The 12,500-nt window shown below is 46.5% G+C and overlaps 2 protein-coding genes across 4 annotated transcripts in view; one reads left to right on the top strand and one right to left on the bottom strand.

The window, feature by feature from the left end:
* mfn1b (mitofusin 1b) overlaps nt 1-9,622 on the bottom strand; it is a 28,085-nt gene extending 18,463 nt beyond the window's left edge. For all 3 annotated transcript variants that reach the window (XM_076279085.1, XM_076279084.1, XM_076279083.1), the window contains exons 1-7: nt 9,444-9,622; nt 8,225-8,350; nt 7,741-7,876; nt 6,720-6,882; nt 4,678-4,802; nt 2,632-2,740; nt 426-533 (exon numbers count right to left, since the gene is read on the bottom strand). In XM_076279085.1, the coding sequence (XP_076135200.1) occupies nt 426-533; nt 2,632-2,740; nt 4,678-4,802; nt 6,720-6,882; nt 7,741-7,876; nt 8,225-8,345 (762 nt within the window). In that variant the 5' untranslated portion in view covers nt 8,346-8,350; nt 9,444-9,622. The remainder of the gene's footprint in view (nt 1-425; nt 534-2,631; nt 2,741-4,677; nt 4,803-6,719; nt 6,883-7,740; nt 7,877-8,224; nt 8,351-9,443) is intronic.
* A 470-nt stretch (nt 9,623-10,092) lies between these two features.
* Nucleotides 10,093-12,500, top strand: part of senp5 (SUMO specific peptidase 5) — a 10,067-nt gene continuing 7,659 nt past the window's right edge. The window contains exons 1-3 of the mRNA XM_076279086.1: nt 10,093-10,248; nt 10,780-11,964; nt 12,489-12,500. The exon at nt 12,489-12,500 is cut by the window's right edge and continues 94 nt beyond it. Coding sequence (XP_076135201.1) covers nt 10,866-11,964; nt 12,489-12,500 — 1,111 coding nt within the window. The 5' untranslated portion in view covers nt 10,093-10,248; nt 10,780-10,865. The remainder of the gene's footprint in view (nt 10,249-10,779; nt 11,965-12,488) is intronic.

Here is a 12,500-nt window from a genome sequence, read left to right on the forward strand (position 1 = left end):
CCATATGTTCATCACCAGCTTTGAAGGTTCAGTCAGGGACTTCGCAGGAAGTCACGTCATTTTTTAGCAGACGCCTTTGCGCAACAAAAAATAAAACGTACATTATATTATGACCAAGCGAAACACGCCAGAGAGGTAGAGCTATACCTTCAGTATAGCCTGGGCTGGCTACAGAGACCGTTTTTTTTACAGTGTGCTCATGGAACAGCTAGTGTTCGGGAGGAGATGATTGCTGAATGTGACAAAAGAATTTATGGGCTTGTACCTGCACCTTTAAAGTGAATTCTGTTTTGGACATAAGCCTTATTCAGAATCAACATGTATTGTGATAAGTTTCTGATTGTGGCTTCTGTATCATGGTAACACCCTGCCCTGGAGTGTGTGTGTGTGTGTGTGTGTGTGTGTGTGTGTGTGTGTGTGTTTACCTCGTCCATGTACTCTGGTTCGGAGGCGGAGGCGTCCCAGCGGTTGTTGAGGATGAAAATGTTGGGTTTGGACAGGCGCTCATTCACCTTGTGGAAGAAATGCTTCTCCTACATACACACATACAAACACAGGGTGAGAAGGGAGGTTCAGGGTTCACTAACACACACACACAAACAACCACATCTACATCCATCTACTTCCGTTTCCCAAGTAAGGCGTATGCATAACATGTGAACTAATGAGGAATAACACATGCATACAGGGTACTCTCAGTGTACAGACATGTAACTGTGCACCTGTCCTGCGCGTGCGCGCGCACGCGCACACACACACACACACACACACGCACACGCACACACACACGCACACGCACACGCACACGCACACGCGCACACACACACACACACGTGGGAAAGGAGAAAACATATACAAATACACTCCACATTGCCATGAGTGAGTGTGTGTGTGTGTGTGTGTGCACACACATGTGTGTCTACACACATGAGGGTGTGTGTATCTACTGTGAGGACAGGAATAACGCACTGGCACGGAGTCTGGTTTTGGACACACTGTGAGAGGTTAAAGAGGCCCGTCCCTTTAAGATCCCTGTCTGGAGGGGAGAGGGAGCCGTCCCTTTAAGATCCCTGTCTGGAGGGGAGAGGGAGCCGTCCCTTTAAGATCCCTGTCTGGAGGGGAGAGGGAGCCGTCCATTTAAGATCACTATATGGAGAGGGGAGAGGGAGCTGTCCCTTTAAAGGGGTGTCTCCCATGTCCATCTGTGGGGTGTCTCCCATGTCTCATTCCATCACACACACACACACACACACACACACACACACACACACACACACACACACACACACACACACACACACACACACACACACACACACACACACACACACACACACACACACACACACACACACACACACACACACACACACAGGACAGGACGTGATGTTGAGCTTGGTTGCTCTTTGAGGTTGTGGTGCGGTGAGGTGTGTGTCTGTGTGTGTGTGTGTGTGTAGTGCGTCTGGTTGGCTGAGTGTGAGGGCCGGCCTGAGATGACACACATGCTTCAGTGGATATAAACAGACCAGGACTGTCACACTGGACAACACACAGCCCCTTTCTCAGAACTGAGGGCCATCACACACACACAGACACACACACACACACACACAGACACACCGAGCCCATGTGCCTTTCCAACCAAACACCCTGCTTCAGACCCCATGCACCCCTCCCCCTACCCCAGTCCAATGGAACTGCATTCTTCCCACATTCCAGAGCCTGTACACACACACACACGCACGCACAAGAAATCCCTGAATGGCTCCTTTATAAATAACACACACACACACACACACACACACACACACACACACAAGTTCAGCTCCCCTGAGACTCTGTGTCCACACACAGATGTGCGTCTTGACAATGCAGAGGATCCAAACTGCCCTTAAATGGGAAAGGACACCAGAGCAGGACCAAGACATAGTTCTACTGCAGGCCTGTGTACTTAGTATCTGCCATTTAGAACCGGGTATGTGGGTTTACCCTGCAGTTCTACTCTAGAACCCAGCCTATTGGCTTATGGTGTGGTTCTCCTCTAGAACCCAGCCTGCAGGCTAACAATGCAGTTCTACTCTAGAACCCAGCCTGGAGGCTAACAATGCAGTTCTACTCTAGAACCCAGCCTGCTGGCTTATGGTGTGGTTCTACCCTAGAACCCAGCCTGCAGGCTAACAATGCAGTTCTTCTCTAGAACCCAGCCTGCGGGCTAACAATGCAGTTCTCCTCTAGAACCCAGCCTGCTGGCTTATGGTGTGGTTCTACCCTAGAACACAGCCTGCAGGCTAACAATGCAGTTCTCCTCTAGAACCCAGCCTGCAGGCTAACAATGCAGTTCTCCTCTAGAACCCAGCCTGCAGGCTAACAATGCAGTTCTACTCTAGAACCCAGCCTGCTGGCTTATGGTGTGGTTCTACCCTAGAACCCAGCCTGCAGGCTAACAATGCAGTTCTCCTCTAGAACCCAGCCTCCAGGTTTATGATGGAGCATGTGTGTTTAAGCTGCAGTTCTAATCTAGAATGTGTGTTTATGGAGCAGTTCTATTCTAGAACATGTGTGATTATGCTGCAGGTGTATGGTGTATACCCCCCCCCCCCCAAACACACACACACACACACACACACTGACCGTGTTCATGAGAGTAGACTCGGAGTTGGCCACCAGCACAAACACATCGGCGTCCAAGCAGAACTTGTCGATCCAGCTGTCCAGTTGTGTGGTGACGTCAGTACCAGGGCTGAACACAGAGAATACAGGTCACACACAACGCTCTACACACATACACACACATGCACACACACGCACCCACATGCACACACGCACGCAAACACATGCACAAACACACCTGCCAGCATGGAATATACATGAAGGCTTTGCATGTAGCCATGCTCTGTGTAAGTAAGAGTGTGTGTGTGTGTCAACATACCTACAGGTGAGTGCTTGTCTGTGTGTGTAAGAGCATGAGTGCGTATGTGTGTCAACATACCTGCAGGTTTGTCTGTGTTTGTCTATGTGTAATATGGTGTGTGTGTGTGTGTGTGTGTGTATGGTATAAAATTCTCGCCAAAAGTTTTCTGTACCTGTACCAACGTTTTGTGCTTGTAAGAATATTTTGTGCTCATATTTTGTACACAAAAATGATTTGTGTACATGTAAAAATAATTTGTATCTGTAAAAATATTTTGTGCATGTAAAAATGGTTTGAACATCTTCAAATCCGTTTTGTCACTGTGTAGAAAAAATGTTTGTGAATTTGCGAACGATTTTTGCACGCACGGATTTTGCATTTGCAAGTGCGCATCTGTTTTCTACAGACATGAAACAGATCTACGGGTACGAAACGAATTTACAAGTACAAAACTTTTTTACAAATTTTCCCAAAACAGCCAATCACAGCACTGCTTACTGAACGGCCAGTCAGCCGATCAGCTCGCTTCTTTAATTTCTGAAACGCTGGACATAGAAAATACTGCTCTGGGTACATGTAAACACCACAGTTCAGAAGAGGTGAAACACTTAAAAAAGAAGAGCTATCTTAGCTAACAAGCAAACAGCTCAACTTAACTCTATTCCTTCCCTACTCTAATATCATTAACTAGAACTAATAAAATTCGGATCAATAGTATTATTATTAATGATATAATTGTTCTGTATAGTTATTGTGTTATAGTGTTTTCCGACTAGTCATTCCTCCCTTTGTATTTCCCACGTTATATGTGCGGTGCTTTCACATAACGTTAGCAGAGACGGTTGATAAAAGCAGTAGCTTTGACGTTAGCTTAGCCCAGCCAATACTAGCCCAGTTAGCTGCCATTACCTATTGTTACCTACTAATTACCTATCCAGTGCTCGCGTTTTAAACTATACTGTTTATTAGTTCTAGTTAATAATATTAGATTCATAGTAGGGAAGGAATAGAGTTAAGTTGAGCTGTTTGCTTGTTAGCTAAGTTAGCTTGTGTACCTAAGCTAGCTAGAACATAACAGTTACTGCTACATGACCAAAAAAGTTCAGGGTGGCTTTAGGCTGACTATGACTAAAGACCCATTCATTCTGGACTTAAAAGACGGATTTCACACGCCCTAACCATTGTACTTTTACACGAAATTGGGTAGTTTACCATGTCTCATTAAGAGTTATTGTTCCCACAGGGTTAGTATTATTATTAATGATAATTGTTCTGTATAGTTATTGTGTTAGTGTTTTCCGACTAGTCATTCCTCCCTTTGTATTTCCCATGTTATATGTGCGGTGCTTTCACGTAACGTTAGCAGAGACAGTTGATAGGCTGATTGTCCGTTCAGTAAGCAGTGCTGTGATTGGCTGTTTTGGGAAAATTTGTAAAAAAGTTTTGTACTTGTAAATTCGTTTCGTACCCGTAGATCTGTTTCATGTCTGTAGAAAACAGATGCGCACTTGCAAATGGAAAATCCGTGCGTGCAAAAATCGTTCGCAAATTCACAAACATTTTTTCTACACAGTGACAAAACGGATTTGAAGATGTACAAACCATTTTTGCATGCACAAAATATTTTTACAGACACAAATTATTTTTACATGTACACAAATATTTTTTACGAGCACAAAATATTCTTACAAGCACAAAACTTTGGTACAGGTACAGAAAACTTTTGGCGAGAATTTTATACCATATGTGTGTGTGTGTAAACCCACCTGTCCACCAGCACCAGGTCGTCCCTCAGGAGGGCGCACTTGGTCTTGGGCCAGAAGACGCGCACCAGGCAGCCAGCGTCCAGGCTCTCGTCCATGTGCAGCGCGTGGGCCAGCTGGTTCACCGTCTGCAGGGGACAGCAGGACTGACGTGAAGGGCAGCTCCAGCCAATCAGCATCCAGGCCAGCCAAACATTTGAAAACAATGGCGTAAAAGCCCAATGGTCCCTTGCTGATTGGACCTTTACAGTGTGTTAGTATGTTTCTAAGACTCTCTGTGACTCACTGTGGCTTCCACTACTAGCATAGAGGCTGAGATACAAGCTTTAGGCCAGGATCGCACAGACCAGTGGCAAGCGGCAGGTTTACACTCCTGTACCTGAGGACTGGTGGATTGATGTGCTGCGCCCTTTAGCCCTTGGTATGGAAAACAACTCTGCTATCTCATCTCTTTAATTATTTACAAACACCAGCGCCTGCAGAGGAAATGTGTGCCACATTCATATCTGTAAACATCTGAGCCCTCTATCCTGAGGCGAGGGGTGTGTGTGTGTGTGTGTGTGTAGAGGTAGACCGACATATCGGTTTGGCCGATAAATCGACCATTTTTAGCCATCTAACATAGAGCTGGTTCAAATTTAGTGACTAATGTTTTTATTATTTTTATAAATTACTTGTTTGTTTTGTAGCCTAATTTGAATACTTGCAGTAGCATTTACACTGATGTTTCTCACGCCATTTCCTGCACTTCTCTCACAAAACGAGTCAGCTGTCAGCATTCAAGGATGCATGTCGTGCGTGTTTCCCTATCAGTGTGGAGAATAACCTAAAAGCCTAACCCCAGAATATCGGCCAAATATCGGTTATCCACCATGCTAATGTTGGGGGTTCAGAGGGGACATTTTTTGTGTGTTTCTGTGGTAACATTTTTAATTCTTATGATTCTTAATATTGTCAATTAAAAGTTTGTATGTTTTAGTATTTGCACACTCATGACATAGCACACATTCAGTCTGCTGTCAGGAAAAATGTCTTGGAGAGTATCTCCAGGCCTGTAGATGGCACCCTGGGAGGGAGGGACGGGGATGGGGGCAGGTACCATATAGCTGGCAGAGAAGAAGGAATTTTGAATGTCAGTGTGCAACACCTGAACCTTGCCTTGTCCGTTCTCTTTGTATTTTAAGGTATGTGTCCTTTTATTCTTAATGTTGCCATCTAGGGTTATTTTGTAGAAATTGCTGGTTAATGTGTTGAATGATCCTGATATGATTCTTATTAAATTGAAGTAAATGTTGATTCAAGCAAATGTTTGTTTGCCACCATTAACCATGTGGCCATGGCTTTTTAGTGAGGTTACAAATGAATGAATTGGTTGCTAAATGTTGTGTTTATTCTCACCACATGTATATTCTTATGAAAGATGTTAATGCTCTGAATGTGTGTGTGTTAATCAATTTAATGTTGAGTGTGTCTGAACATTGTTGGACATGTTTGAATATTTAAGTATTTATATTTAATGTTGAGTGTGTCTGAACATTGTTGGACATGTTTGAATATTTAAGTATTTATATTTAATGTTGAGTGTGTCTGAACATTGTTGGACATGTTTGAATATTTAAGTATTGATGCTTAAAGTATTTTAACTAATAAATGGAATGCCAGTGTGCAACACCTGAACCTTGCCTTGTCCGTTCTCTTTGTATTTTAAGCTCAAGCAAGAGAACGTGGTTGTGCCGTGCCCCAAGCTCCCCTAGACTTGGAGGCCGGTAATACTAAGTCATAGATATCGATATCGGCCATAAAAAAATGCATATCAGTCGACCCCTGTGTGTGTGTGTGTGTGTGTGTGTGTGTGTGTGTGTGTGTGTGTACCTTAATGCTCTTCACCTCCTCCTTCGAGCCCGTGGTCTTGAGATGGGGTGGGTGTGTGCGCGTGTGTGCACGTGTGTGTGTATGTACCTTAATGCTCTTCTCCTCCTCCGAGCCCTCGGTCTTGAGGTGGGGTGGGTGTGAGCGTGTGTGTGTGCGCGTGTGTGCGTATGTACCTTAATGCTCTTCTCCTCCTCCGAGCCCTCGGTCTTGAGGTAGGCCTTGTCCTCATCAGTGCCCTCCACACTGAGGAAGCAGTTGGTGGTGTGGCCGATGCCACTGGGCAGCACACGGTCCCGCAGCATGGCGTTAATCACCGAGCTCTTACCGTTACTCGTCCTGGCAAAAATGCAGGAGAGAAAGAATGGGGGGGAGAAAGAGGAGGGGGAAGAGAGAGAGAGAGAGAGAGAGAGAGGGACGGACGGACGGACGGAGAGCGAGAATAAGGGACAAGAGAGTGAAAGAGAAAGCAAAATGGAGAGAGAGAGAGATAATACAGGAGGATTAAGAGAGGAAAGAGAAAGCAGAAAACAGAGTTATACTACAACATAATAAATGACTGCTGTTTTATTGTTCTACTTAGACACACTGTACCACAAAGCTAATAAAGCAACTTTCTGAATTGACTGACAGAGAAACAGAGAGAGATTTAGTGAGAGAGAGAGAGAGAGAGAGAGACAGAGGAAGTGTAGTATCCGTGTCTCAAATCCTCATGAATAACTAATGCGTTGGGTTATCATGGTTGCCAGCGTTCTGTAAGGGGATCCTGTGAGATCCCTGGACCAGGGATCAGTTGGACAATAGGAGCACAACACACACACAGCCAGGACCAGGGATTAGTTGGACAACAGGAGCACAACACACACACGGCCTGGACCAGGGATCAGTCGGGCGACAGGAACACAACACACACACACACACACACACACAGCCTGGACCAGGGATCAAATGGACAACAGGAGCACAACACACACACACTGAGAAACTGCCCTTTATTCCACCAGAGAAACCAGTCCTGCCAACATGACATTTTGATCTGGATAGTAGCCAGTTCAAAAGTGCAAGTTTGTGGTAAGATGTCATATATATATTAACTTGTATGGTGTGTGTGTGTAGACATGTTGAGGCACTGTACATGTTGATAGTAGTGCATTATTCAGAGGTGTGTGAGTGTGTGAGAGTGTGCCGTGCTGTTACCTTCCAAAGAAGGCCACCTTCATGTGTCGGCGGGCCAACACCTCCTTGATGATGCTGAGCTTACTGGTGTACGCCTGGATCTGATCCAGCTGGTCTCGGCTGGAGATCTGCTCCAGAGAGCCATTCTTACACGTATCTGACAACACAAAACACACAAGCATTACAGCCAGTCAGCACCAGGGTCCACACACACACACGGCTGACATTTTGAGCATCTGACCACCACACACACATACACATTATCACCATACACATAATTACAATGACAAAACAAAACCAGCACACACAAAGAATAGGGTGTCTCATTAAGATAGGTACACACCCAAGTTGGATTCCTGAGGACAACCAAAACAAAGAGAGGACTCAAAACGAAACCAGGGCAGGTAAAGTTGCCATCTCATCGAACATTGCATGTTATGGCATTCCACCCTTGGCCTTAGGGCTCGCTCTCACAAGCACAGGTACTTCCAAATCTCCCACTCACCTTCCACAAACTCGGCGGTCTCCTGGACATAGCACTGCAGCTGCTCGAACACGTCGCCGATCCTCTTCTTGGCCAGCACAAAGTGCTTGAGTGGCGAGAAATCTCCCTGGTCCAAACTCATCTTTCCTAAAGCGCGCGCGCGCACACACACACACACAGGTTAATAGTTCATTGGATTACTAAGCAATCGAAATCCATGTAGCAATTACAAACTTTCCTAGTAGTGACCACTGACAACAACTACAGTTCTACCATCAACATGTGACCTACCTTTTCCACACCGACTCGATGGTTTTGTAGTTTTATCAAGTTTTCTGTTATTTGCAATACAAAGTTTACCTGGGTCTCCATATGTGGACATATGAACGTCCTTTATTTACGTTTGGACACGAGCAACTCAGTACATTTGAACTTGTGACCTTTGCTATATCCGTCGGAGCTACCCACCACATCAGTAACTGAAAGTCAAAACAAGCGCACTAAAACGATTTAGTTTCCTGACAAGCAACTTGCTTTCACTAGCACAATTGTATAATTAAATAGTCCATACTCTGAACCCGCAATATAACTACAAAAGTGTGTCTTAAACAGGTAACATTAACAGTCTCGTGAGTAGTTTTACCTTTCAGTCAAACGTGCTGCTATAGAAACGTGCTTACAGCAGGTTATGAAACGGGATTCCTCAATATGCTAGCTAATAATGAGTGACTATCAGTGACTATCGTTAGCTACGAGGAAAGTTATTTGGAAAAGAGGACTGTGATTTATGCAGTATTAAAATGCTATCTATCTATGCTACTGTAACGTTATCGTCACACGGTTGTTTGCATGCCAAGCAGCTATGGTACACGAAGCATTGCGTTAAGATAGAGTGTGGTAACGTTAAACGAGCAAGTGGGCTAACGTTAACATCTAATCTGAGTGTCGGATAATGTCAACGTATTATAAATGGCATGTGACCATTAACATACCTTCTCGCATTTCTATAGGCGCATAATTTACATCTACAACCTAATAATGGCGTCACACTGACTTCCAATAGCTCAATAGTTTGACAGGGAAAATTTCACGGCTTCGCTAGCTAACGTTAACTTGCCTGCTAGCTTCTGAGACCGCGGTGCTTAACGTTAACGTTACCTATCCAGGGCTGGTTAACGTTAACGTTAACATTAATAGTGGCGTGGAGATAGCTGTCTAGATTAAATTAAACATGTCTTACCACGATGTCTTTCGGTGTCTCCTTTCACATAACGTTTACATTTCAAAACAGAATCGGCCTGCTATCCTCATGCGGACATCTTGACGTCCTGAAGAGAGCTAGTAGAAAGTGTCCGACGCATTCATGTCCTTGTCGGGCAGCGTGCTGCTAACGTTAATGCTACCGCCAACAGCCAACAACAGCCCAGCCAAGCGGTTAAAAACAAAAGTCACGAGTCGTTCGGTTCACACATGGCATGTAAACCTCTGCCTCTCTGGTGAATTATTAGTCACGTCTAGTCACTAATCACTTTTATCACATGTATTATCACTACAGAGATATATTACTTCACCCCATAGGAAAACTAATGCTCTCATCCTCATATAAGCACAGAATACATAGACATCCTTTTTATATAGTTCATATTAAGATGAAAGTGTATGTAGTTATTAGCAAACCGTTTCGTTTCGGTAAAAAGATTCACCTGCTTTTGCAATAAAACATATTGGAACGCATAACTTTAATTCCCACGTGAATTCAAGCAAATGTATACATGCATTTAACACATCAAATGTGCATAAGCCCTGATTTTTGTTATCACACGGACTTGACCACTAGAGGGCAATGAAATTATTGTAAACGTCCAACATGACGCAAACAAAGAGCGACAACAACTAGATCGTTCCACCACAACACTTGAGAATCGTGGCGATTGTCCATAGATTGATAATGCTAAACGATGGGAACATATTTGAAATCTATTGCATGTGTTTAAATACGTCTGTGCCCGCCTGAAGCGCGTAAGTGGTGGATTTGGTAGCGTCAGGTAAAGACCGATTCATCCATGTTTGATTACAAACTGCCTTCCTTCCTTCGAGGATGACCTAAGGCTTTAGCAGAACCTCCAAGTTCATTGAGTTGTGTTGCGTGGTTTTTATGGTCTAAAATCTTCACTTGTATTTTGAAATATAGCGCTAGATTTTCTAGACCACAGAATTAATGTGCAGTCTGACGGCTGCTGCAGTTGTAATTGATTTTGTGCAGTAGTTCCCCCTCAAACTTGATTGTTGACGCTAGCTGTTGCGCTATGTGCTACGCAAAACACTAGTGCTTCTGTTCGTTGGTCTCAGTCTTCTGTAAACCCTTTCAGAGTCTCCATCAGACTCTAGATCCCTGCGGCTTCTGATCGTTACCCTCGGTCTTATGAAAACCGTTATTGTATTCATCAGTCTCTAGATCCCTGCAGCTTGAAAAAAAATGGTGTCCTTCCACAGTGCCGTGTTGCACAGATGAGCTTTTGCAATAGTTATATGAAATAATTCCAGTATGTGCTTCTTCATCCCCTTCCAATGAGCAGAGAGCAGAGCCTGTGAGCAAATCCTCCCTGGAGTTGACAGAACCGGGCGCAGTGTGGTGCTAAGAGGGTGTGTTCTGCAGCTGTGGATGCGGTGCATGTTCCACCGGCAGCACCAGGCGCCACGCAGGAAAGACAGCGCTGAGAACCAGAGGAGAACACAGAGCGTGGAGAACCGGCGAGGCGCCCAGAAGGCCAAGCACGTGTCGCGTGTGTCCACCCTCAGGGGGAAGCGTCTGCGTGGCCACGTTCGCACTTACCTGTCCAGCCTGGGCTCTGAGGCTGGCCTGCTGACCCGCCAGGTCCATGGGGCCGCCCTGCTAAAGCAGCATTGTCCCGGCCCGCAGAACCTGCGTAGGAATGGGCCGCAGGCTGAGATGAGGGTCCCCGATCACAGCAGCCCCGACCCGGACGCGTCCCCACCGGCCTCGGACCCGGCGGCAGCCCAGACGCCAGAGAATGGACGCTCGCGGAGGAGGCGCGTGCCCAAGACCTGCGACTGCTGTGGGCCCAACAGCAAAACTACGGTGGCCGGCAGGGGACATACTAATGACAAGACGGGCAGCCACACCCATCCGGGAGTCAAGAAGAGGGGCCGCCGGAAGAAGGAGGAGTCTGTTGCCAAGGTGACGACAGAGATGGACATGACTGTGGACATGCAGGAGGCGGAGCCTAAGAGGGATGTACAGGAGGGGGAGGGGCGGGGCCAAGACCAATGTCATGCAGAAGGTCAGCCTGAAGGTCAGGCTGAAGATCAAAGTGACGATCAGGCTGAAGGTGGAGTTGGCGTCCCCCATCTGCACGTCTCTGGTGCTGAGATGGAGGCAGACCAGCAGGCAGCCAATCAGGCCCCAGCGCTGACTCCCATCCAGTCACACGACCAGACTGCCAGCCGGTCGGCGCCCTCGGAGCCGGCTCCTCCTGGCCTGGTGAACGGCACAGCGGAAAGCTCCGAGGTGGAGGAGCCCCCGCTGCCCAGCGATGGGGAGATGGAAGTGGAGGCCCCCCCTGTGGCCCCAGCCCCAGCCCCTGACCCTCTGGACCATTGTGTGCCCCCCCCCATGTGGGACCACCACTACTGTAAGAGGCCGCCGGGCCTCGACCCCCCCACAGACAGCCCCCCGCACACACAAACTCACACACACCCCGCAGACAGCAGCCATGAAGGAGTCGTAGACCTCATTCACGGTAAGGTGGAGTGTGTGAGGGGGAGGGTGTTCGTGTACATGTGTGTGTGTGTAAGTGGTGGTAATACTCTGTGCATGTGTAACGGATGCCAGCTAGCTTAGCTGTGCTTGTGGAATGTTGGTAAACCTCACTCCCCGACACCTCAAGAGTGCTGCTGGCATGCGAGCCAGTAGCCTGGGCTTTTAGCTCAACTGTCAGCACGCTCGCCTCCCGATCTGAGGTGCTGCTGTTCGCGGGTTCGAGTCCGGCTGTGTGCAGGGCTGAATCGCGCAGGTTTAACACAGCACAGTTACACGTGTATGTGTGTGTGCGTGTGTGTGTGTAAATGGTTGTAATACTGTGTATGTGCGCGTGTGTGTGTAAGTGGTGGTAATACTCTGCCTGTATGTATGAATGTGTGTGTATGTGCTTGCGTACGTGTGTGTGTGTGTAAATGGTTGTAATACTGTGTGTGTGTGTGTGTGTGCATAGTGCAGATACTCTATTAATGTGTGATTCCCCTATCTCGTCTCTGCATCCTGTAGAATACCTTGAGG

The sequence above is a fragment of the Alosa pseudoharengus genome, unplaced genomic scaffold (genome assembly GCF_046254945.1).
Source record: "Alosa pseudoharengus isolate Yale_2024_CS ecotype anadromous, Long Island Sound unplaced genomic scaffold, YU_APseudo_1.1 YU_APseudo_1.1_scf_11, whole genome shotgun sequence".
NCBI classification, from domain to species: domain Eukaryota; kingdom Metazoa; phylum Chordata; class Actinopteri; order Clupeiformes; family Clupeidae; genus Alosa; species Alosa pseudoharengus.